Source organism: Typopeltis vanoorti, chromosome 3 (assembly GCF_054136105.1).
Source record: "Typopeltis vanoorti isolate ZY-2024b chromosome 3, IOZ_Tvanoo_1.0, whole genome shotgun sequence".
Lineage (NCBI taxonomy): Eukaryota > Metazoa > Arthropoda > Arachnida > Uropygi > Thelyphonidae > Typopeltis > Typopeltis vanoorti.
Genome location: NC_143551.1, coordinates 70,902,409 through 70,930,210, shown reverse-complemented (window position 1 = coordinate 70,930,210; position 27,802 = coordinate 70,902,409). Strand labels below are relative to the sequence as shown.

The 27,802-nt window shown below is 38.2% G+C and overlaps 1 protein-coding gene across 4 annotated transcripts in view; it reads left to right on the top strand.

The window, feature by feature from the left end:
- The window catches only part of LOC150108248 (protein turtle-like), a 1,021,857-nt gene that overhangs the window by 491,792 nt on the left and 502,263 nt on the right, over positions 1-27,802 (top strand). For all 4 annotated transcript variants that reach the window (XR_016548124.1, XM_090390663.1, XM_090390666.1 and 1 more), the window contains exon 12: positions 13,096-13,299. Coding sequence is in view for 3 of the 4 variants with exons in the window: in XM_090390663.1 (XP_090246789.1) it covers positions 13,096-13,299 (204 nt within the window). In the remaining variant the exon portion in view is untranslated. The remainder of the gene's footprint in view (positions 1-13,095; positions 13,300-27,802) is intronic.

Sequence of the window (27,802 nt, the reverse complement as noted above, 5' to 3'; positions counted from 1 at the left end):
ACCACACCTTCGCACTAAGCAGCGAAAGAAATCTAAAGGTTGTACTGCGAGGTGTCACAGAAGGCATTACCTCCAAGGAGATCGCGGCTGACCTTACCTAGCAGGGCCTATCACCTATCAAAGTCAGCCGGATGTACAGATCCGATAAACAACCAATGCCATTAGTATTGGTTGAGATACAGAACACACAAAGACAAATTTATGACATAACTGCGGTCTGTGGACTTAAAATATCAACAGAGCCACTCAGGAAAAGGGCATCAGCAGGGCAATGCCATCGTTGCCAAAAGTTTGGCCATGCCCAAAGACTCTGTAAAGCCGAGTTCAGATGCCTGAAGTGTGGTGAGAAGCATCAAACCATTACATGCACAAAAGCAAGAACCACACCAGCCAATAGTACCAACTGTGGAGGTCGCCACCCAGCAAACTACAAAGGATGCAGCCACCATCCCAGAAATCACGGAACTACAAGACCCATCCAACCTCCCCCAATCTGGACCACCAATCAAAGCATCTCTGCTGCACAGTCATCAAACCATCAAAACCAAAGCCATAAAAGTCAGGAAAGGGCTCAACCTTCCACCAAGACCTATGCTGAAGCAGCCCGCCCAAAGGACACAATACAAAGCAATCAAATAGGCTCCAACATCACAGCAATACTGACTGCTTCGCTAGCCACTATGCTCCAGGAATTCAGCAGAACAAACCCAACTCCATCCTCCACAAAGAGATTCCTGCAAGGAACCCATTCCATACTCACAGCACTCAACTATGAATAAAACAAAAGTAAAACCTAACTCGCTTCTAGTGAGAGGATACACAATATACCAAACGGATAGACTCAGCTCCAGAGGGGGAGGCACTGCCATCTACATCAAACCATACCTCCACCACAATGCCATATCCAACCCACAGACTACAAACCTGGAAACCACAGGAATACAAGTCCACACAAACAATGCTGGAAGCCTCAAGATATTTGCTGCCTACAACTCACCAAGCAATCCTCTACTGACAACAGACCTGGATGCAGTTCTCGGCACCACAGATCCCACCATCATAGTAGGTGACTTGAACGCCAAACACACAGCATGGTTCAGCACCACCAACAACAGAAGTGGTCGCATACTACACAACTATTCAACACTTAACTCAGTTGTGGTAGCAGGACCCACTGAGCACACTCATTACAGCCCTCATGGCAGATCAGATGTACTTGACATAGCTATCCTTAGAAACATCAGTTATCAATACAAACTAGAGACGCTCAATGAACTATCATCTGACCACAACCCAATCCTGATCGAACTTGGCACGCAAGATCAACTGGCCCACCAGCACACCTTCATATCGTGGGATAGGCTAGCTAAAATCCTACCAGAATACATTGGTCCTGTACCAATCATCCACAAAAAAGAAGACATAGATGAAGCAATAAGCAATTTAACAAGCCAAATTAAAAAAGCACTAGATGCAGTCACCAAAACCACAACCAACCACCCATCCGGTCGGCTCCCAGAAAACATAATGGACTTCATCAGAACAAAAAACAAAGCCAGGAAAAGATACCACAACACAAGAGCCCCACAGGACAAGAAAACTCTGAACAAGTTGAACAACCAAGTTAGAAAAGCACTTCAAATCCACAGGAACCAGGATTGGGACAATAAACTATCATCACTCAACCCAGAAGATCACACAATATGGAAATTTCTGAAGATTCTGTGCACTAAACACAATCCCCTACCGCCCATGCAAACTGCTCATGGAACGGCGCACACTGATAAAGAAAAAGCAGAAGCAATAGCAGAAAACCTAGAAAAACAATGCAGCCCGTCATATGATAATATAAACATCACCCACATATATAAAGTCCACCAGCAGGTCAAGCGTACCTTAAGTCAGTCTGAAGACAAACCAGCCAGCATCACCCCCACTACTCCAGTTGAAATAACCAACATCATAAAACATCTAAACAACAAAAAAGCTCCAGGGCCAGATGGAATTACTAACAGAATCATCAAATTACTTCCTAGAAAGGCTATTATGCACCTGGTTAACATAACCAATGCAATATTGAGGATACAACACTTCCCCTCTGCATGGAAAACAGCAGACATCATACCAATAAAAAAGCCAGGAAACAATCCGCAACTCCCGCAAAGCTACCATCCAATAAGCCTGCTCTCCAACCTGGGAAAGATTGCTGAAAAAATTATCCTTTCAAGACTACAAGAAAAATTAGACCAGTTAGGAATAATTCCAAACGAACAATTCGGCTTCCGCCGTATGCACAGCACAGTGCAACAAATACATAGACTAGTGGAGCATATCACTCAAGGATACAACTGGAACCTTCACACAGCTGCAGTTTTTCTGGATATTGCCAAGGCCTTTGATAAGGTATGGCATGAAGGATTACTCTATAAACTCATTCAGGCCAACATACCAACAAACCTTACCCGTCTAATAAAATCATACCTCACTGACAGATCCATGCAGATAAAAATAAATGGCACCATCTCAACTAGGCACAAAATCCTGGCAGGAGTACCTCAGGGATCTCTTTTGGCTCCTTTACTTTTCACAATCTACGTGGCTGACATTCCACAGAACCTGAGGACTACCATCACAGCCCTATATGCAGACGACACAGCCATAATGACAAGATCTCTCCGCCCACACCTGGCGATCGTCGTCTCCAGGATACTATCACAAAGCTAGAGAAATGGTTCTCCGACTGGAGGATACAAGTAAACCCCGTCAAAAGCTCAGCTATACTCTTCACCAGACGCAAAGCCTTCATCCAAGATGATATTGAACTTCTCGGAAAAAAGATACCATGGCAGACAGAAGCCAAATACCTTGGAGTACAGCTAGACAAAAAGCTAAATTTCAACAGCCATATCAAGCTCATAGGCACAAAGACATCCAGAACCATAGCCCAACTCTATCCCCTGATCAATCGCAACAGCAAATTGGATAAACGCAACAAGCTGTTATTATATAAGATGGTAATTCGACCAGTAATCACATATGCATCCCCGGCATGGAGTCACACATCCAAATCTAACATCCAGAAACTACAGAGGATACAAAACAAATGCCTGCGGATGATCTTAGACGCCCCATGGTTCATCAGAAACACGCAGATCCACAGAGAAACCGGAACCCCTGACATCTGTTCTCTCCTTCATGACCATGCGGAAAAGTTCTTCAGCAAGGCACATTCTCATCCCAATCCACTAATCAGACAAGCTTCCAGTTATAGTGAACATGACTATCAAAAACACAAAAGACCCAAGGCAATCCTGCTTTCAGCAGAACAGAGCTAATTCCATAGTTCACAAAGTGCGAGCATAAGTCTCACAACCTCCCCCATCAAGCTTCTCCACACAGATAAAGGGGAAAATAAAAAGCATTTTATGCTTCACCCAGCAAGCCAGTAACGTTGTTTGTTGTTGTTGGTATCTCCACTTGGGCCTGGCTCCCACTGAAGAGATTTCTAGCCTAGCTCCCACTGATGAGACCTGTTTCCAGTGGCCTCGAGAGAAAACTCCATGTTCCAGTCCTTCTTCAAACCTGTTCCAGCGGATTCCAGCAACAGTTTACGAGAACCGAAAAGAGATCCCCGATTGAAGTCCTGCTACCAACAGGGTCCTGCCTTGGTAAGATTCCTTGTTCTTTTTGTGGGTTTTTTAGGCCTATACACGGCATTCTGCTACTTTATAGGAATAGACTATCCTTGGAAAGTCTTCTTCCTTTCTTTCTTTAAGTAATAATGTCTTCGGTTTTACTGAGGGTAAGAACCCTCGGGTTCGAAATTGATGCTAATATTGAGAAGAGGACGTTTGCGAAGACTATAATTAACTATGTCGGGGCAGACAACATTTCTGGTTTTACCCCTTACGGGGGGAGAAGGTTTCAAGTTGTATGCACTAACGTTGCAACTAGAGAAAAATTACTGAAAGGAGTTGAGTGCCAGGGAAAAGTTTTTCATCCTTTTGTGGTAGGAAGTCTTTCCAAAAGTGTAAGAATAGATCATTTCCCAATTGAATATCTCGAAGAAGACACTGACATCATCACTAAAGTCTTCTCGAAATGGGGAGGCGTGCGGGATATAAAAATTGGCACGGACGCTGACTTCCCTCAATGGAAGTCAGGAGAAGTCACTTTTTCTGTCATGATGAAGGCAGAAATTCCGAATTTCGTCAAAATAGGATCGGCCAGGGTAATGGTTAGCTACCCTGGCTTAAAGCGACAATGCTTTAAGTGCGGTGCCCTCATGCATCTCGGGGCTCAGTGCCCGAAAATGAAATGTCGTAACTGCCTTACAACGGGCCATACATTGGAGAAATGCCAGTCGGCCTGCTTAAAATGTGGCAACAAGGACCACAAAGTGGACACCTGTCCAAGCAGAAACCATGCCGAAAGAGTGGGAGGCACTATCACACCCAACACTCCAACACCAGAAAACAATATCAGTGGCATGGAGTAGAATGACTTCCCAACCCTGAAGACTGCACATGAAAGGGCAGCAACAAAGAATAATACTGCCACATCACAAATTGAAGCAACAGAGAAACCTACAGCCAAAACTGTAGAAGCAGCCAGGAAAGACTCAAAGCAAGAGGAACCAGCCAACGACCAAACCGCCACCATAGAAATTAAACAGAACCACCAGCAAGAAGGTTCTAGCACGGTAGTTGAAGAAACAACAGCAGAAGAAACAGTAGAAATGGAAACTCACAGTGAAGAAACCACACAAAAAAGGCCAGGCAGCCCTGAAGAAGGGAATGTAAAAAAACCAAAACCAGGGAGTCCGGGCATAGTTGAAACTGGAAAAGTAACAGCAGAACCCACAAAGTACCCTTATGCAAAAGCCAATGCACCGATACTGCATCTGCTAAAAGACTTCCCCAAGGATGCGAAGGTTTTACGAAATGGAATAGAAACATTCAGGGATATCCTACTTATCCTCACAGGGAAAAATGGGCCTAAAGTGGTAAGCGCAGAGTGGAATGATATGTTTGTCGAAGACATAGACGAAATCACTCCAGAAAAAATCGAAGAATTTATTGATGCAAAGGATGACGTGGGAGCAGCATTGTATAGAGGCCTAGGAATGCTAAACTACTCCCGCGGAGATAAGTTATATGATCACATCCTTAGTACCCACAACAATAGAAAGCAGGAGGATTCAAGCCCTGCCTAACACGCTGACAAGTCAATCGACTTGTTGCATACAGCTGCCGAAGGGGGGGGGGTGAAAAAAAAGGTCCTTTTTTTTTGTTCTCTTTCAAATTAGAATTTTTGTTTTGAAAAGGTCTTTTCCACACAGGAGGGGGTACCCTGAGAACCTGGGCTGCGAAGGCCTACATCGAGGCGGTGCAGCTCCTTGTGGGCTGCATCACCCAGGCCAGGCTCTTCCCCCGCTCTTCTGATCATTCAGTTTGAAATTCCGAAATTCACCTAGTTTCTTATTTCTTTGGTTCTGTCATACAAATTGTTATATGTACGTTTTAATGTTATTTACCAGTTTCCTTTTTCATGTGTTGCTTCTTTCATTTGTTTTTCCCTGCTTTCCTCGGGCAGTCATCTAAAGAGGTGACTGACCGAGGAAAGCTGAAAAGAACGGATGGAGGGAGATAATGTCGGAGATCTGCTTGGTGCGGGCATTTAAGTCAGGCCAAGTAGATCGACTGAGGCCTCTTTTAACTATCTACTACTATCCACTCTATCTTTCTCCTCCTCTCTCACTATCAGGCTGACTCTCAGCACAACTTTTATTAAATCTAAAGAGGCCAGTGATGAAAGGCATGAACTCCCATTCGACCTCAATAAAGGTCAAAACTAGTCTGGGTAGTGGCCCTTCCCTTAATGCATAACATTATACATATCCGCAAGGAGATGTGTTTTGCATTATGGGAGATACTGAGATAGGAGTGTTGGTAGCTTGCTCCACCTTTGCAAGGAGTTGCCCAGTGTTGTACCACTTTACCCCAGTCCTGAAGATACTTTCAGGCACAAACTTTGTTTGCACACACTTGGATAAAGGATTAAACTAAATTTATTACAATTTCATCAAAGTATTGATTAATTTAAACCTAATGGGATCTTTGGTACTGTTTTAAGACATTGAGTAACTCTGAATAGCAGGAACCTGCACTGTGACCCATTCTTCTACTTTATCAGATATGTTTTAATCCAAGAAAACAGAAAATCAATGGAATGCACCATTTATATTTTAGTGTGAGAACTATCCTATTAATGCAATCAGAAAGAAAATGAGCATAGCAGTTTTGAATAAAACAAATGCAGACTGTTTTCAAAGCATGTGTATTAATGTGCTGTCAGTGCATGAAACTCATATACTGGATGAGGAGGGTCAGTATATCATAGAGAGAATTATATTGAAGTTATGATTAAAATGAATATTCTGAAGAAAAAAAAAATCTGAAAATTTAATCTATTCTATTTTTTATGTGTATCATTGCACTAATCAGGGTGGACAGGGAGACACAGTATAAGGAGAGTGGATGTTGAAAGTTGTAGTGCATGAGGAAGGTCAGTATAGGAATGGGATATATGGGATGTAGTTGAGTCTGAAAAAATAGATATGAATGATATATTGTACGTAAACACAAGAAAGATATTTAATTAACCAAATATTTTGGTCTGGAAATAGCAGACCATCCTCAGTGGTATTACAAGAAACAGTTTTAAAAAAATACAAGCTAGAATACTAACAATAGATCGTAAAAAATAGAACACGGCACGTGATGCTATATCATTAAGTATGAAATGGAATATTTTGAAGTAGAGACATGATTGAAAAAAAAAAAAAATTAATGAGTAATCTTGATTAGACTTTCCCAGATTTTTGATATAGATATACAGTCATTACTATTCAGGTTTGGACAATGGAGCAAGGCCTCCACGCTTTCCTTGAACAAATGTTCGAACCTATAACGGGATCTATGTAAGAGGTGAGTCCTGGACCAAAAGATGCTGTGGTCAATTTCAATTCCGTGTTGAGCCAATCCAGACTTTTCAAGTTTGTTGTGAAGAGTGGAGGATTGATGTTCTTGGATTCTTTTTTCAAGAGAATGTCCAGTCTGTCCAAAATAGGAGAGATCACAGTTGCAAGGAATTTGATAAACTCCAGGAAGAGATAAAGTTGAGCATTTGTCTTTAGGAGAAGGAAAATGAGAAGACAATTTGTTAATAGGTGAATACATAGCTGTTAAATCATATTTCTTTAAAATTCTTGCAATAGGGCCTGAAATACTGGAGATATAAGGAATAGGCACTCGACGTATTGAAACTTTGTTGTTTTGTGGAGGATTATAAAAATTGAGAAGATGTTGAGTACTTTTTTCAGAAAAGCCATTGAGTTTCATGTGTTGTTGGATAGTAGAAAGTTCTTTCTGTAGATAATCAGAAGTAGAACAATTATAATTCCTGTTTTTTGACATGGATGATGGGCTGATTCTTTAAGAATATAATGACCTGTGAACATTGGTTTCCTGTATACTGTAGTTGTAAGAATATTTGAAGGTGACCGGATGAGGAGAACGTCTAAAAAGATAACTGGTTGTTTTCTTCTATTTCCATAGTAAACTTTATACGATGATGCAAGGAATTAATACTGTTTAAAAAAGAAGGTCAAGAGTTTTTGCTGTGAGGCCAAATAGTAAAGATGTCATCTATATATCTTACCCAAAAAGATGGTTGAGGGAAAATAGATGAGAAGAGGACTTTTTCTAAATGTTCTAAATAAAAGTTGGCTAAAGCAGGAGAAAGAGGGCTTCCCATGGCCGTTCCTTCTACTTGGCTGTAAAATTTATTTTGACATACGAAATATCCAGAATGTATTACGAAGTCGAATAGTTTTATAATGTCGTCAGGGAAAAAAAAAAATTTGGGAAAGTCTAATCAAGATTACTCATTAATTTTTTTTTTTTTTTTCAATCATGTCTCTACTTCAAAATATTCCGTTTCATACTGAGTGATATAACATCATGCAGTGTGTTCTATTTTTAATGATCTATTGTTAGTATTCTAGCTTGTATTTTTTTAAAACTGTTTCTTGTAATACCACTGAGGATGGTCTGCTATTTTCAGACCGAAATATTTGGTTAATTAAATATCTTTCTTGTGTTTACGTGCATATATCATTCAGTCTTATGTCACAAGTATCCTTAAAACAGCAAGAGAGATAGGGTAAGTGGTGATAAAGACATTTGGGAATGGTTAGGTGTGGAGCAATCCCAACCTACAAGTGCATGGGCAGGACTGGTTATAGACCTAAAAGTGAATTGTGTTTATTTACAAATGCCAGGAGCATCAAAAATAAGGGAGATGAAATGGTTTCATTGATTGAGTTTATTTGCCCCAAAATTGTTGGAATGAGTGAAATATGGTTGGTTTGATGCTTTCTATAAGTATAGATTGATGTTTTCCATAAGGATAGAAAGAACAAGAAGGGAGGAGTGGTGCTGTTGATGATAGCAGGTGAATTATGATCACACAGAGTAGAGATGCAAGATGCAAATAGTAGTTATGGTTTTCATTCAGTATGGTATGAGGTGGAGGCTGTTGATGAGATCATCTTCAAGCCTTGAAGATGATCCACGTGAAGGACTTCCAAAAAGTATTACAACACAAGAAATCATTGATCAAGTGCACGATATGGTATTGGATGACTGGTGAGTCAAAGTGCATGAAATTGCTGAGACTATAGGCATTTCAAAAGTACATGTAAGATATATTTTGCATGAAGAACTGCAAATGAAAAAGCTTTGCACAAGATGGGTGCCACACTTGCTCACAGCAGATCAAAAACTCACTCGCATGAAAATCTCTGAACAGTGCGTGGAGTGTTTTAACAAGAATAAAACTGATTTTGTGCATTGATTTATTACTATGGATGAGACTTGGATTCACCATTGCACACCAGAATCCAAACAGCAGTCAAAACAGTGGACAGAAGCCAGTTGTTCAGCACCAAAGAAGACAGTTTCATCAGCAGGAAAGGTCATGGCATTGGTGTTTTGGGATGCTAAGGGCATTTTGTTTATTAATTATCTTGAAAAGGGTAAAACAATAGCTGGGGAATATTATTTCGATCTTTTAACCAGACTAGACGAAAAAATTCTTGAGAAAAAGACCCAGTTTGAAGAAGAAAAAAACATCTTTCATCAGGACAATTCACCTACCCATAAAGGTGTTTTGGCAATGGGAAAATTAAGGGATCTGCACACTATGAATTGTTGGAACATCCCCTCTGTTCCCCAGATTTGGCCCCCTCTGACTTCTATCTCTTCCCAAAACTAAAACACTTCCTCACTGGTCAGCGTTTTTCTTTGAATCAAGAGGTGATTGCAACTGCAGAGGGGAATTTTGCAGATCTTACTGAGAACCATACAGGGATGGGATAATGGCACCAGAGCATCACTGGGATGAATATCTTAAGGGAGATTATGTTAAAAAATAAAAATAATTTTGAAATGATAAATTTGTTTTTTCATTGTTAGGCCAAGAACTTTTCAGACCACCTTCGTAGTCCACTCATGATGTTACTTCATGCGCAAACTTTTATTTGCTTACACTTGGATAAAGGATTAAACCACGAATACAATTTCTTGGAATCTTTAATTTATAGTATAACCAAATGAAAAAATTTCAAAGGAATGCTTTCTGTTTAGGATTAGTCTTGGAAGAGGGCAAGTCCCAAGGTAGTGGAAAGGGTAAAATTTCTACTTCACAAAGGAGGATATAAGAGTGAAGCTACAAATAGGCTACAAAATATATATATATATATATATATATATATATATATATATATTATTTATAACACGGTTGTAGAGTCCATAATTTGTCTAAAATGAATGCTGATCACCGTGTAACACTAAAGGAAAGGACTGCAAATAGGCTGGCCTTTATGTCTAGAGGTGTGGTCATAGTGTTGGAGAGTTTCATGATGGCTAGAATTCAGAGTTAGCATTATTCTCTATAATGGTCAGCATGAGTTTGTAAAGGAGTGGGAGGTCATGTATTAGCAGTCTGTTTATGTACTTAAACAAGGTGACAAATCACTAGCTAAGGAAGATGCATATGGCATGATACACTTGGATTTTTCAAAAGCCTTTGATAGATTGCCACACATTAGCTGGTAACTAAATTGGAACAGACATTATTGGATAAATGATTAGTGAGTTGGATAGGTGACTGGCTGTTAGGTATCAGCTTGTTGTTTATGGGAAAGTGGTATATTCCAGAAGAGGAGGTCACAAGCAGTGTGCTGCTAGTGACCTCCTCTTTTTTTGGGACTGTTATTAATTTACTTGTATGTCAATGATATTAGGGCAGGCTTGACTGGAAATATGTAGCTGTTTGCAGATGATGTAAATTTGGAAGAATGATGAATAGAACAGTTGTTGAAGGCCTTATGGGAGGATTTGAATAGTGGGTAGGTGAGACTAGCTACTAGTTTAATTTTGCAAAGTATAAAGTCTCAAAATTTGATAGGCAAAGATGGGATGCAGGGTACGTCGTCAAGAAATGCAAATAAATTTTCTAAAAAGTGTTTTATCATGTAATTAAAACTTAATTTTGATTCTCATGTATGAAATTTATAAAACTGTAGAAAATGAACATATTAAGTAAATCACAATTATGTAAAATTTTCATGCTGTCATTATCTTGGTTGCTAACCTCTAGATCCCCTTCATCACTTCTTCATCCAGTGGAGATGCTGAGACATTTGCTATCACCAATGACCATATGCAAATTGTTCACATCCTATTTAAATACCAGATAACTCTAACCAACTACTCTTCAATCACCTTTACTCTAAGTACACTGAATGTTGTTTTGTCAGACTATAACTTAGTGCTATTCTCTTCCTCATGGAATAACATGCTGCACACAGTTACTCCTATTCATGTGTTGTATGGTATTCTGAAATGCTAAGTGGACTGATCTTTTCAAGTTCTCTGTCTCATTCCCTTTAATTGGGATACTGTTTCCAACCACCACACCCAAATATATGCACTAAACTTTGTTGCTAAAATAATACTCATTGATATAGAAACATTTATTCTCCATTCCACTTTATATTCTCCTAAGTTTTCACTTTCCAAAAGTTGCTCTAAAGGTTGTACAAGCAAAAAATTAAGCATATAGTAAGTTTCTCTGATTTAAAATTCCATTTTTCTAAATTTACTGCTTATATATGAAATCATGGAATAGCTGAAAGAAAGCTATCAACTCATCCAAAACAAATTTTGGATGAGTTGACTCTTTCAGAAAAAATTTTGAGGGCGTTAAAAGGCAGACACTTGCATTCTTTCCAAATGGCAGTCATGCCCTCTGGTCTTCTGCAGAAACTATTGGCTATAACCGTTAACTTTTGTCCAAAACATTGCTCCCCACCACTGTCACTCAGATGGTTCTATTGCATCATCACCTGCAGAAAAAGCCAACTTTCTGAGTTCTTGCTTCTCATCTAATTCCTGTATGGTTGAAGACCCTGTAAATGTCCTTCCACCATTTTAAACACTCACCACACAATGCTATCTTTGACCTTTAACCAGAAAGAAATCAGAAGTATCATATTTAAATTAGATACAAAAATTTCATGATCTTGATGGCATTTCTCTAGTCGTTCTAAAGGTGTGTGCTCCAGAGTTAACTCACATATTGAAACTTTATAGGTACTTGACTAATAAAAGTATGGATTCTATCATTGTCAATCAACGGGGGATCTGCTTTCATCTCTAGACAAATACTATAAGCAAATTTGGAGAGTCTCAAATAGTTGCTCTTGACATCTCTCAAAAGCTTTGTGGCAGGGTCTCTGACGCAAGGTTCTGTTAAATTTCCATCATTTGGTTTGTCCAAAAAAGCTGACAATCTAGTTTGCAACTGGAATGCAAACCTACAGCCTATTGGACGGAGAATGGGTATACTATCCACCTACTAACCAGGCTGGCTTTAAAATTATGTACATCATAAATGCAGACATGCACGATCTAGAAATTATGGGGTGACATGTAATTTATTTTTGTGTCCTTTATCAGCTTACTGAACACACATAATACCACAACTATAAATTATTAATTAATCATCATCATCATCAAATTCCTGCCATGTACCCTCAAGGGGTGTACAGGATATGATAGTATTCCATGAAAAATTTACACAATTACTAACTTCCTATCTACAATTTTCCTCCAAATCAGTCTGTTACTTGTCAAGACTCCAAAATTATCAGATCTTATATTTCTATCATCTAAGGCACTTTTTACCATATCAAATGACCCAGAAGAAGACCAAGATATAGGTCTTCCTCTGGGTTGTTTTCCTGCCAACCTGGCAGAGAACACTTGTTTTGCTAATCTTTCGTCACCCATTCTGTTTAAGTGACCATACTATCTGAGATTAGCTCTGCTAACGCATTCCTGGATTTGTTCACCCTGCAAAGGGTGAACCTTTGGAACTGGACAGTGTTCTTCTAAGGGTTAACAAGAGGTCAGTTAGGTTTCAACCCACAGTCATTCAAAAAAAACATATCAGCAGATTCTTTCTTTCTTCTAACCAATTGGAAACACAGTATTGATATGCTATGTTTGCAACCATTTGTATATACATTACAATTGGCATTAAACAAATTGTTTATCTTTGAAATGTTGGTGAAATGGATGTAGATGGAATTTATTTATATTTTTTAATGGTTTTTATGTTATTTTTGACTGGAGTAGAGAATGAAAGTCTTTCAGCAAAGTAAGAATATCATCTGTATTATTTTCTTTCTTTTCATAAAACTATAATAAATAGATTTTCTTTTTATGCTTCAAGTTGTCCAGAAATTAGTATGTAAAAGCATTGCAGCAAAAGGAGTAGCTCTTAGACATGTCAACTATGAACCTGCGTTTTGGTTCAGGTCCCTGAAAACTAACGTAAACTTTTTCAGTCTGCTGTTGTCTCAGTAATAATAATGATAATAATAATAATAATAATAAAATATGTTTGAAATACATATGTCTCCTTAGTTTAGCAATGTAATAATTTCATTTTGATCATTTTTAGAAACCCCCGAGGCTACTGCTCCTCCAGGTCCAAGGCCATGGCCCCCTCGTAATGTCACAGTTTCAAAGGCAACCCAAGGAATCCGCATTTCTTGGCAGCATGCTCTTAACCAAACAGTGCCTGTTTCACATTATTTTGTGGAATATCGTACTGATGCACACTGGCAGAGGTGGGGTCCTGTTAAGGATTCTACATATTATATTGGTAAGAGTTTGCTGTGTATGTTATGTATTTAACTCATATTCTTATAAATTGTGTGTCAGTAGTACTAAAGAATCTTTCAAATTGACATGTCATGATACAATTCTCATGATGAAAAACATTCTATACTTACTGAATGATTTAGACTTTTTTTTCTTACTTATCCTTTTGTTACTGGAATATGTGATTTATTTTTAATTGGCTTTCAGAAATAAAAGTATTTTTTGAATATCTTAAAAAATGAATAACGTTCACTGTAAATAATTAAGAATATAAAACAGACAAAGCTAATGAACACTTATTATTTTTTTAATCATATGATATCCTGCTTTTTTGAAGAAAATAATAGTCAAAATAATAATTGTTGTGACAAATGAAAACTAACACTGGGTTTTAGTAGGTCGTAATATAGATAATTAAACCAACTAGTTTCACACCATATGCTAATGGCTTCTTCTGGATTTGGAAGAACAAAAAAATATACAACAATACAGACTTTTATCTTGGAGAGTGATGAATTATTGAAATGGATTGCTAGAGATTGAGATATAAGATGTGAATAATGGTTTATGTAGGTCTCTGCCAAATTTCTTTTGACTCCATGGAGATACCTGTATAATAATAGCAATCATAATAATAATAATTATTATTATTATTATTATCTCGGGAATCTCCAAGGAGTCAACAGACTCATCGAGGGAGGCCCTAACATCATGTCAAGAACAACTATTCGACATTCACACAGTATCTATCATACCTCGCCTTGAACTCATTCACAGTCATAGCACCCGCAACAGACTCTGGCAGCTTATTCCACTCATTCACCACTCTCCAAGTAAAAAAACCTAGCTCTAACACCCCTGCTAGCCACATTCTTACCCAGCTTCCATGAATGGCCCCTAGTCTTCCCACCACCAGTTCTATTCTCAAAAATATCATCTGGATTAATCTTATAGAACCTCTTCAGGAATTTGAATGTCTCAATCATATCACCCCTTTTCTGCCTATCAACCAATTTTTGCAACCCACAAATCTTCATCTTGTTCTCATAAGGTTTATTTCATAGACCTGCTATCAACTTGATCACTCGTCTCTGGATCCTCCCACCTCTTCCCCATCAAGAAGAAACCATGGCGCCCATATCTAGGCACAGTAGTCTATATGGGGTCTTATCAAGGCTTGATACAGAGGAACAATATCTTCTTTGTCTCTGCTTGTTAAAGTATTTTTCAGCACCCGAGTGATTTGATGAGCTGGTTTAGCCATTTTTGCGATGTGCCCCGTAAACTTCAACTCCCTATCCACCGACACTCCCAAATCCCTGGCCTCATCAATCTCTTGGAGTACAGTTCCACCAATATGATATACTGCTGCTGATCTTTTCACTCGAAAATGCATAACCTTACACTTTGCCACATTAAATCGACATCCATTTGACTTAGCCCAGTACTCCAAACTATCCAAATCATCTTGCAAAATTTTGACATCCTGTGCACTCACTATTGCTCTTTGCATCATCAGCAAACAAGTGAACACCTCCTCTCAAATTCTTTCCTATATCATTAATGAAGGAATTGAAAAGTAGTGGTCCAAGAACAGAACCCTGCGTCACACCACTAGTCACAAGCCGTCTTTTGGACTCTACTCCTGAATAAACCACTCTCCATCAACCACCCTCCTATCCACTTCACCAACCCTAAATCCATCCCTATATGCTGCAGTTTACTGATTAGAATTCCATGTTGTATCCTGTCAAAGGCCTTAGCTAAGTCTAGTAGAATCACTGTAAACCCATTACCCTTATCCAGTTCAGCTGTAACTGTGTTATAAAACGTGAGCAATTACTGAGGCATGATCTACCCTTCACAAAACCACGTTGTCCCCCATACAGTATCCCATTTTCATCTATCCAATCCTGTATTCTTCTCTTCACTTATTTTTCCAAGACCTTGACATGATTCCTGATATGCCAATTGGTCGGTAATTTACAACAGCAGTCTTGGAACCTCCTTTATGCAGTGGAACTATTTTCCCTTCTTTCCACCCCCTAGGGACTGCATAAAGGTTCCAAGACTGCCGTTGTAAATTACCGACTGATACTTGAGCCGCTTCATGTACGACACGAGCTAGTATACCATCCAATCCCACAGATGTATTGACATTGACATTTTGTAATACACTACTCACCTCCACTTCATTCACCACAATTCCCATATAATTTATTGGTTCATTCATTTCTGCCACCACTTGGATGATATATTCTTGCAAAGTGCTCGCTCAGTAATTCAACTATATCAACTGATTCGGTTACCTCCCTACCATCGGCATTCTTTAAAATCATTCTTCCATATACATTTTTTCTTTTACTTACAACATATTGAAAAAACTGTTTGGGATTCTCTTTAGCCTGCATGGCTAATGTTCTTTCATAATCCGCTTTTGCTTTTCTTATCACACTCGTTACCCTTCTGGCCTGTGCTTTATACCGTTCATGTGCCTGCCAGTCACCTTTCTGCTTAAATGCTCTCCACAGTTGTTTCTTTTTTTGCAGCTCAAGCTTAATGGTGTTATTCATCCATTTAACCCCTACTTGATTTATTATTCGGACTCTAGGTATACAGTCAACCATTGCCTCCTGCAAACACTTCTTAACCGCGTCTCATGCACTATCAACAACCAGCCCCTGCAGTTTTACATGCCATGGCGCTGAACCAATCAAACTCCTAAGCTTGTCATACTTACCAGCCCGATAATTTTACATGTACCCTGTCTTAATTGTAAATTCCACACCTTTAGCCACCTCCCAAGTCAAGACCCTATGATCACTCTCACCAATTGGTGGCAACATGGTCATATTCGTTACAGCCAAATTCTCAGATGCAATTACTAGGTCAAGCACTCTCTGATCCCTAATATTTTCCATTACATGCTGTCTCAGATAGTTATCCCTTAATAACCGCATAAAATCCAATTCCTTTCCTCCCATGTGTCCTCTCCTCCTTCCAATCAATGTTACCATAGTTGAAATCTCCCATAATAATTACCCTCCTTCCACTCATTTCTTCTATTTGCTTATGCATACTATCTCCACCATCTCTTCCATCACCTGGTCTATAGCAGCACCCAACTGTATATTTTGTTCTGCTAGTTTTAATCTCACATCAAATAGCCTCAAATGTGCTCTTTTCTCTATTCCACAGTTCCACTTCTATTCTCCTTGGCTGTAGCTCATCAGCTATCATCAATAACACTCCTCTCCCCCCCATTTTATTTTCCCTGTCATTTCTGAATACATCATACCCCCCCATTCAATCCCACTAGCTATATCATCTTCTGTCAGCCATGTTTCAATAATGCCAATAACCTGTGGCCTGGAAGTGCCAACCAAGGTCCAAAATTCTTCCTTCTTGTTCCTAATACTTCTGGCATTAGTATACATGAATTGCAGAAGCCCATTTGTCCCATCCCTATTTTGATGGCTTACACTAACTATCCCATTCTGATTCGTAGCCCATCGAACTCACTCCATACATTCACAAATTCCACACCACTTGTCCTGCATAATTCACGCATAAAGTTATTAGCAGTTATGGCCCTTCTTCTATACTCTACACTGTCATACCGCAGCAACAGACTCACCATCTTAACTCTCTCACTCTTCTCTTTTGCTATCTCAAGCAATTCCTTCACATCCTCACTCATAGCCATTTTGTTTCCTTTCAAATCATTTGTAACTGCTACCACTATCAGTTCTTTCACCTGCTGCTTTTGCATTCTAATTGACTCACTTACATCCTTAACGTTTGCACCAGGTTGGTACGATTTTGTTAAACTCTCAACTGACACACCTCTTACTAAGGAATCTCCATACAACACTCGCTCTTTCATTTTGTTTGCATTCACTATCATACTCTAATTTTTTCTGTCATACCTTTGCCGTTTATTAGTCGGTACGCTCGGTAAAAATTTTTGCCAACGCTCCAGCTGCCGATTTGCCCTGTGTCGCTCCGCGTAATCGAGCGATCTCACTCACTGCGTCAGTCTCATCATTTTTATTCTCCGATAATTCATTCATTCCTTCTGTATGTTTACCTTCATTCTCACTTTCAATGCCACTCTCACAGCTATCAGGTACTACCTCGCAAATATCACTATTCATACCTGGCATATCACTGTTATCTAGATTCTCACTTTCATCAACGATATCACTCTCTCGACCGGAAACACTCTTTAAATCCTCACATTCTTTACACTTTCTGCACACATTCACTTCACTATCGTTGTTTAACCAGACTCCAACTGCTCTCCTCAATGCATACATTTCGCAAACAGTACACTGAATCAAATCCTTTAAATTAAAATTTTTAGACAAAGATGGTGACCTGGATGCCATTTTTGTATTCCTCCTTATGGGGGGCCATGTGCACAGATAATTGTATCTATCAATTTACTATTTAAAATACTCAGAAAACACACAAAAAACACCCAGACATGCTAAAATACGAGAAGTAAGCAATACTATGTAAATTCTATGCAAATTCATCAATTATTACTCAAAATAACACTTATCTGTTCAGGAGCTATCTGCAAACACTACACACCATATAGCCCTCTATATTGATGAGTATGTAGATTTTGTGACCAAAAAACGAGTGTGAAATGGAAACTATCACTGGATTTAATTGGTCTTAGCATAGCTAGTTAAACCAACTAATTTTGCCACATATGTTAGTGACTTCTTGATTAGGAAAAACAAAAAAATATACAACAAGTGGTAAACATGAACCATTACATGACTAAATCCGAACATGTTGAAACTATTACACAAAAGTAAAAAAAAAAAAAAAAAAAAAAATCAGAAACGCATGGAAGCTGGCATGGGTCAGTCATTTTTCAATAGGTATGCATGATAGTTGACAGAAAAGTTGTTGAAGTCTGACATGTGGAAAGATCTAATAAGTGACTTCCTAATATCACATGAAATCATTCCTTAGTTTCTGTTCAGTGTACCTTGTTAGGAGATAACCATTGTAGCCTCTTTGATGTTGCTGGCACTGAAGTTGTTTTCTATGTAAGGCATGAAGCTCTTGTTCTTGTGACCTTGCTTACATAGGACAAAAATATAAAAGTTTGGAAACTAGACAAAAGAGCATATTGGAGAACAATAATAACAACAAGAAAAGACAGCTCAGGCCTAGCTTTCCACTTCTCTCACTCATCACAGTATTGAATGGGACAAGAGCTTCTTATATAGAAGACAACTTCAGTGTTCCTCAACATCAAAGAGCCTACGATGTTATCCATTCACAAGGCACACTGAACAGAAACCAAGGAATGATTTTATGTGATATTTGGAAGTCACTTATTAGATCTTTCACACATATCAGGCTTTAACTTTTCTGCCAACTATCATGCATACCTACTGAACAATGACTGACCTATGCCAGCTTCCATGTTCCATGTGTTTCTGTTTTTTACTTTTGTGTAAAGGCTTGGATTATGTTATGTAATGGTTCATATTTACTGCTTATTGTATATTTTTTGTTCTTCCTAACCCAAAGGAAGCCATTAGCATATGTGATGAAACTAGTTGGTTTAACTATCTATATTATGACTTATTAAACCCAATGTTAGTTTTATTTGTCACGTACATTTTTAGGTTGAAAAATCTACATATTCATCAGTAATAATTATTATTATGATTGTTATTATTATACAGATATCTCCATGGTGGAGACCCACACTAACCATTATTCGCATAATTACCTTGATGGACCTGTGGTTTCAGTCAGGATTTCTCCATGACTGCAGGTCGTAAAGAGTCCAGCTATTCCTGTCTTGGGCCTTTCTTCTCCATTTTCTACCAACTTTCTTAATCATTGGGTCTTCCAGGTTTCCTTTTGGTATCTCTCGGATACCAGTTTGTAACTCTGACTGTCCATCTGTTGTCTCTCATTCTGGCGAGATGTCCTGCCCATCTTCTTTTGCTGTTGTAGGTTGTTTTTATTATATCTGTGAGTCCGGACCTCTTCCTGATTTCTGTGTGTCTTACATGGTCTATTTTGTTTATATTGCATATTCTTCTTTCTATTGCACGTTGAGTTGTTATTAAACTTTGTTCTTCTTTTAAAGTTGTGTTCCATGTTTCACTGCCATAAGTTAACTGGTATGATGTGACTATTGAAAAGATGAGCTCTTATGTCTGTATCTATGTTTTGGTTGGTAATTGTTGATTTTATTTTGTTGAAGGCTATCCAAGCAGCTCTTTTTCTCCTTGCTATTTCATTTGATATATCATTATTCATTTTTATGGACTGGCTGAGGTAGATGTATTCTTCAACTTTTTTGATGGTGTGAGATTCTAGAGTGATTGTATGATCTTTACAATATTTGTTTTTCATCCATCTTGTTTTGTCAGGGTGTATTTCCAGTCCAATTTTTTGGCAGTTTTGGCTTATGTTATTCAGCATTGATTCTAAGAGTTTGGGTGAGTGAGATATTAATACCACATCATCAGCAAATAATAGGATATTTAGTATTTCACCATCAATGTTTATTCCATCTTTCATGTCAATTTTTCAAATGATGCTATCCACAGTAGATGTGAAGAGATTAGGTGATAAGACATCACCCTGATGTACTCCTCTACTTAAGTTAATTTTAATCGGGTGATTGAAAAGGGTGATATTTGTTGTGCTTTCTTTTGTAGATATCTTTTATGAGTTGGATGTATGCTTTTTCTATGCCTTGTTCTATTAAAGCTTGGAATACTGCGTTATGCTCAACAGTGTCAAATGCCTTTTTAAAATCTATAAAAAGAAGACAAAGTGGGATCTGGTATTCTCTGCATCTTTCTGTTAGCTGAGTAATAGTTTGAATGTGATCTATTGTTGAAAAGCCTTTTTTGAAACCAGCCTGTTCTTTGCAGCTATTTTCATTGATGGAGGTTTGTATTCAGTTTAGGATGATTCTGGCGAATATTTTATATGTGTGTGCTAATAGACAAATAGGTCTGTAGTTACTGATGTCTTCTTTATTACCTTTTTTATGCAGAATTATGGTCTTTGATGTTTTCCATTCAGTAGGTACTTTCCTTAATTGTATATATATCGGGTAAACCTTTCTGCTAGAGCTTTAAAGAGTATTTGTCCAACCATTTTTAATTCATCAGATTTTATACCATCAATTCCTGGTGATTGGTCATTTTTCATATGGTGGATAGCCATTTTTATTTCTTCAGGTAGGACAGATGGTATTTCCAGATTTTCCAAATTTTCGTCTGGTACTGGAGCTGTGATTACTTGTTTAGATGAGTAAAGGTTCTCATAAAACGATTTTACTATTTTTTTCCATTTCACCTCTGTTTGTGTGTCTGTTTCCTTGATTGTCTATGAAGGCTGACGGTAGTGGTTGCTTTAGATTTATTTCTTTTTCTACTTTTTTTTTAGGCTACTGCAGAGCCTAGCTGCTTCTGCTAATTTTGTTGTTCTATATATGTTATAGTCATCTTTGATATTCTGCCTCAGTTGTTTACAAATAATTTTATATTCTAGATGATCTTTTCCTGTATCTTTCAGTATTCTTCTTTTCTTCAATAGTTCTATTGTTCTTGCTGATAGGCGTTTCCTCGTCTTAGGCGGAAGTTCATACGAGGTTCTTTCTTTGCAGTTCATTAATTTATTGTTAAAGTTTGTTAAATCTTCGTCGATGTCATTTTTTAATTTCCAGTCGGTTTCTTCCACCTTTTTCTAAATTCTTCTGGGTTTATCTGTTTTGAGCGTTTTTTATGGTTGGACTGTGCTCGTATGCGTTTTTCATTTTTTTTTTTTATGTATTTTGAGAGTGGCTCTTATTGGACGGTGGTCTGAATGAATGTCGCAGTAAGTTTTCCAATGACTTCGACATTTTTTATTATTCTTTTGCAATCTGTTAGAATGAAATCAATTTCATTTCTTGTCTCTCCATTTGGAGATTGCCAAGTCCATCTTTTTCCAGTTCTCTTTTTAAAGAAACTATTCATAATGTACAGCCTTTCTGCTTCTACAAATTCTGCCAGGAGTTCACCACGCTTATTTCTTCCCACTTTCCTCCATAGTCCAATGTATTTTTCTTCAATAAATCCTGTATAGGCATTATTATTATTATTATTACATGACAACTCCAGGGAGTCCAAATAGAGTCATCAAGGGAGGGCACCTACTCTACAACTCTCTGTCTCCATCACTCAATCCACCAACTACAACGAACCACAACTACCATCATCATCTACACCAATGCCATCTACGGCCCACTACCTCCACCAGTATTTTCACAAACAATCACAAACATCCATGCCAAAAGGCTGCAGCATTTGAACCCACAGCCTTTTGGCTGGAGAGCAGATACACTAACCACTTGGCCAACCAGGCCAGCTTACACCTCTTTAAACTCATTCACTGTCAACACACAACTGTTTCTAGCAATCCATTCCAATAATTCACCATTCTCAAAGCTAAAAGTCTGCTAATCACTTGTACACAATTTCCAGAGATGACTTCAAGTTCTCATCCTACTCATCATGTGCTCAAAAATTTCTTTTATATCAGTCTTTATTTTGCAAAAGTTGGTAAAATAGCTCAAAGACTTACTTGAATGTTGAAAAATATACTAACAAGTATACATAGGTAGGTTATTATTCCTCTTTATAAGGCCATGATTTGGCCACATATTGACTACTATGCACCAATTTGGTCACCCAGGTTTCTTGGGATCAAGAGGTGGTGGAGAGGATTTGGAGACAATTGACCAGGCTTGTGACAGGTCTGTGTAATGCTTCCTATGAGGATAGGTTAAAGGTGTGTGGGGATTGCAAAGTTCAGTTGATTAGGTGGATAAGAGGGAGGCATGATAGAAATTTATAAGTTATTAAAAGGGTTCTACGAGGTGGTCTGAAAAGTTCTTCGCCTAACAATGAAAAAACGAATTTATAATTTCAAACTTATTTTTATTTTTCAACATAATCTCTTAAGACTAATACATTTATTCTAGTGAATGCTCCAGTGCCATTATCTCGTCCCTGTAGTGGTTTTCGGTAAGATATGCAAAATACCCCTCTACAGCTGCAATCACCTCTTGATTCGATGAAAAATACTGACCAACAAGGAAGGGTTTTAGTTGTGGAAGAGACAGAAGTCAGAGGGGAGCCAAATCTGGGGAATAGGGTGGATGTTCCAACAATTCATAGTGCATGTCCCTTAATTTTTCAATTGCCAAAACACCTTTGTGGGCAGTGAAGAAAGATGATTTTTTTCTTCTTCAAACTGGGTCTTTTCTCACAAATTTTTTCATCTAGTCTGGTTAAAAGATTGTAATAATATTCCCCAGTTATTGTTTTACCCTTTTCAATGTAATTAATAAACAAAATGCCTTTAGCATCTCAAAACACTGTTGCCATGACCTTGTCTTCTTTGGCGATGAACAACTGGCTTCTGTCCACTGTATTGACCGCTGTTTGGATTTTGGTGTGTTACTGGTGAATCCAAGTCTCATCCATAGTAATAAATCGACACACAAAATCAGTTTTATTTTTGTTAAAATGCTCCAAGCACTGTTTATAGATTTTCATGATAATCTATAAATGTGCGAATGTGTTTTTGATCTGCGCAGCACCCATCTTGGCAAAGGTTTATCATTTGCAATTCTTCATGCAAAATATATCCTACACATTCTTTCGAAATGCTTATAGTCTCAGCAATTTCACGCACTTTGACTCGCCGGTCATTGAATACCATATCCTGCACTGATCAATGATTTCTGGTGTTGTTACACTTTTTGGACATCCTTCACGTGGATCATCTTCAAGGCTGGTATGGCCACATTTAGACTCGCAGCCCATTTCTTAATTGTCGAAAATGAAGGAGAAGAGTGCCCATAAACTTTTCTGAACTTAGAATGAATTTCTTTTGGCATTAAACCTTCTTTTACAAAGAATTTTATAACCGCATGATACTCAATTTTAACCATTTCAAGGGATACAGACAACACTTTGGCTTCCGATAGCTGTATAACAAAACTACTTGATAGAATAACTTGAAATTTCACATTGATGCTTATGACAAATGTACCAACTTAGAAAAAAAAAATCTTGCCGATAGTGTTGCCATTTATGGTTGAGGCAGAGAACTTTTCAGACCACCCACGTATAAGATTGACACAAGGAAAATTTTTCAGTACATGACAAAAGAGACAGAGAACTACAGGTGACCCCTGTAAGTCGTGCAAGAGTGTGTTTAGTAAGGGTGTGTGGACTGTATTTTTTCCATAAAGAATGGTGAGCGAATGAAATGGATTGCCAGAATTAGTTGCGAGTGCCTTGACAGTAAACGAGTTTAAGGAGAGGTATGATAGGTATTGTGTGTACGAATGTTTGTGTGTCTCCTGTGATGTGTCCTCTGATTCCATGTTACCCATATAATAATAGTAATAATAATAAGATAAAATACATACAAGTTTAGACAAGGTTTTCGGTTGTTGATTAGCAAAACTAACCTTACAGATAAACAATTGCCATAATTAAAGTAAAATATTTGCCATAAAAATTGTGTTTATTTATATACATTGTTAAACATATATACAGTTCTTAGCAGTTAATGACATTTTTTTAATGGTTGAACAAAATTATCGCAGGTATCCTGCGATAATTTTGTTCTTGATATGTGGAATAGTCATAATCCTTCAATAATTTTTTTAGCTTTCTCAGTAGTCATTCATTCAAGCTCAGGGTATCATGCTGATCACTTTTTTTTTGTTCTTCTAATGTTCTCCAGTCTTTTGCAATTTCATCCACAATTTCATCCTCAAAATCTTGATTTTCATTTATTGTCGAATGCCTCAAAAAAACTAAGATTTCTCTTTCACTGAAGACGTTACTTCACACCTGAACAGCTGTTAACCTTATACAAATCACAAATCCACCCAATCATCAAGTACTACTCTCTCACTTATCGAGTGGGGCCTCCTAAAGCTCCCTCAAAATGCTCGAGTCAATACAGAGGAGAGCAATTAGCCTTATTAATGACCCATCTCTTATGAACTCATCCCCCCCACTTTCGCACAGATGATTGGTGTCCACACTGTGTATTCTACAAATATTTCCATGGAAAATGTTCATATGAAATAGCATCGATAATTCTCCCACTTAGTAATAAGCTCGTTGGAACATGTGAAGCTGCTGCTCAACATCCCTTCATAGTGCTCCTTGAAACCCACAGAACAAGTTTCTTCTCCTTCTCCTTCATCCCTGCAACTGCTGTACTGTGGAACAGTCTTCGCCTTGTTGTGTTTTCCAGGGAATGCAATATGCAGTCATTCAAATCGAATGTGAACAAGTTCCTTTCTGTCTACCACCACCACCAAGGGGTGATGGTAGACAGAAAGTTAAAGTTTAGAGGACATATTGCTAAGGTTGCAAAAGTAGCCCATAAGATTACTTGGCTATTGAATAACACATTAACAAGTAGAGATAAGGAAGTTGTTATTCCTCTTTATAAGGCCTTGATATGCCCACATCTAGATTACTGTGCTCAATTGTGGTCTCCCGGGTTTCTTGGGGATGAGGAAGTGGTGGAGAGGATTCAGAGGCCAGTGACCAAGATGGTGAGTTGCCTTATGTTCCCTATGAGGATAGATTGAAGGTGTGTGGAGTGCAGAAGTTGGCTGATAGGAGAAAAAGAGGGGATATAATAGAAACATTTAAGTTGTTTAAATAAGATCAATGGACAGGATCACACGGCTATGCAGAAACGAAAAGGAAATCCACCAACAGAGAGAACTGGAAGGACATGGTGCTGCATCCTCTCACTGAGGAAGCTACAGGAAGAAGAAAAGTTTTTTTTTAATTTTTGAGACTTGCTCAAAGGAATAGAAATTCTCTTGTTATCTGATGATGATGTATCAGCAGGAAAGTAATTATCTATGATGTTTGTAATTTGGATGGAAAGTAACCATTAAGTATAAAGTCTTTAATGCTTTGTAATTCTAAACTAATAGTATCTCAGAAGAGCAGGTGATATGTGCCCTGTTGGCAAGAATCTTGACAATTCCAAATGGCTGTAAAGGATGAAGCATAGAGTCCTGAAGAATGCATCTCCCTGTGAACATAGACCTCTTAGAAACAGAAGAACTGACAGTCATCAGCTTCTCTCTCTAAGTGAATCTCAGAAAGAAGAGCTCCATTTCTTATTCTGAGGTATTTATTTTTATTTAGTGTATGGTTCACACATGAAAAGTTACATTACAAAAATCTTTAGTATATATAAACGTTTAGTATAAAATAGACAAAATACTTAAATATACTATAAAACAGTCATAAAGAGGACACTCAAGAATAGACTACAACTTTTTGTCTAGGTTGCTTATCCAATCAACTGCACTTTGTGTAGCATGGATGAAGTTAGACAGGTTTCCATGGTATGCACGTTGAGCACATTATACTGTGATATGACTAATTGTCTGGCAGGGTGATCCACAGTTGCACCTTGTTGAGGCAATCATACCCCATTTGTAAAGGTGGTTTACAAATCTGTCATGATTGGTACAAATTTTGTTAAGGGTAGACCAAGTTTTTCATGGTAGGTCAAAACTCAAAGGTACCTGGGTTATGTCTACTAATTCATGGAAGTCCCCCTGTTGAAGTATTATGCAAGGATTCTTTCTACATCTCCTTCATTTTAAAATTTGTCTCCACAAGATTTTTCGTTGTTAAAATTGGAGGGTTCCTTGACTTTAGTCTATTTATTTCTAGGAGCAGGATGTCTTTGTGGATTGGGAGATCTTGGATTTCCATGGTTTTGCTATATTGAAGTAGAAGAATGTTGGGTCTGCAGAGGTGTGGAGTCAGGATGTGACTTAGCACTGGGTAGGTTGGGGTTGATTTCACAATTCCAGAAATGTGGTGTATAGTGGTGTTAAGCTGAGCATTGACAAAGTACACATTGGTGCTGTTCAGCCAATTCAGGTGAGCAGTATTCAGCTGCAGAGTAAATGAGACTAAGAGTAGTGCAGTGAAGTGTTGCTGCTGAGGCACCCAAGTGCTACTATAGAATTTTTGCAGTATGTTGTTTTGTGTTTTTAGCTTGGATGCTTTATTAACGAGATGTGGTTTAAATGATAGAGTTTTATCCAAAGTGACACCCAGATATTTTGGGAATCTGTTGTGCTATGGCAGTTACAATTGAAAAATAGATCATCAGTTCTTTGTTAGCCTGATTATTGTTCAAGTGGAAGCATGAAACTTCTGTTTTTACTAGGGTTTGGGCATAATCTCCATTTGCAGAAGTATGCATCTAGGATTACAAGTCATTTGTTAGTATATCTTCTGTTGTAGTAAAGATGGTATGTCTGGTGGCTAGAGCAATGTCATCAGCATAACACAACTTCTTGGGGGCTGTAGTAGGCAAGTAGTTAAAAGAGACGAAAGTGAGGAGAGAGTGGTGGAAGGAAATGCAATTGAGAGAACGAATGAAACTAGAAATGGCATGACACAGAAATCGAAAGTGAAAAAAATCAAAAGAATGAATGATGGCGAAAGTTGGACGCATGTTGGACTGAAAGTACAGAAACAAAGAAAGATGAATGAGAGTGAAAGTGAGAAGAATGATATTGAAAGTTGGACACATGTTAGAGAAAGTACGGAAACAAAGAAAGATAAATGAGAGTGAAAGTGAGAAGAATGATAGCGAAAGTTGGAGGTATGCTGACCCAAAGTATGGAAACAAAGAAGGATGAATGAGAGTGAGAGTGAGAAGAGGGGGTCGAGAATTAGAAAGTTAGAAAGATTGAATGATAGAGAGAACGTGTCACGAGATTCATAAGTTGAATTCGATTGGATGAGGCAAAAAATGAAATGAATGCGGAATGAAATTAAGAGATTCAGGTCAAAACTATTAAAATAAATCATTATGGCATGAAACAGTTAACGAAAGATGAGCGAGTGGCGTTGTATGGCGACTCCATTATTAAAGGTGTGCTAGAGGATAAAATGCACAAGGTATGTTATCCAGGTGGTAAAATGGGTAGAGTGATTGAGGCATTGGATATGAGGAGGGAGCGAGCAAAAGAGTTAATAGTATTAATTGGTACAAATGTAAAGAGCATGTCAGAATGTATATCAGGAGGCTGCTTGGAAGGATAAAAGAGAATAGTGTGACAGGAAGGGTAGTCAGTGTGTTGCCTAGGTATGACTGTGGTGAAATAAGGCAGAGAGCAAGGATTATGAATGATATTCTGGCTGAACTGCGTGAGGAGAATGGGAGTACAGTTTGTTAATGTGTGGAATGAGTTTGAGGGACGAAGTGAGCTGTATGGGAGCGATGGACTGCATTTGAGTGGTTATGGTGTGAGTCGCTTGGAGAGACTGCTGCTGGAAGGTAGAGAAGTGAATAGAGAGAATGAATCAGATTGAGAGGGGGGGGGAGTGATGTCGAAGAGCAGGAGAGTAAGACAGGAGAGATTGAAGAAGTGGATATGA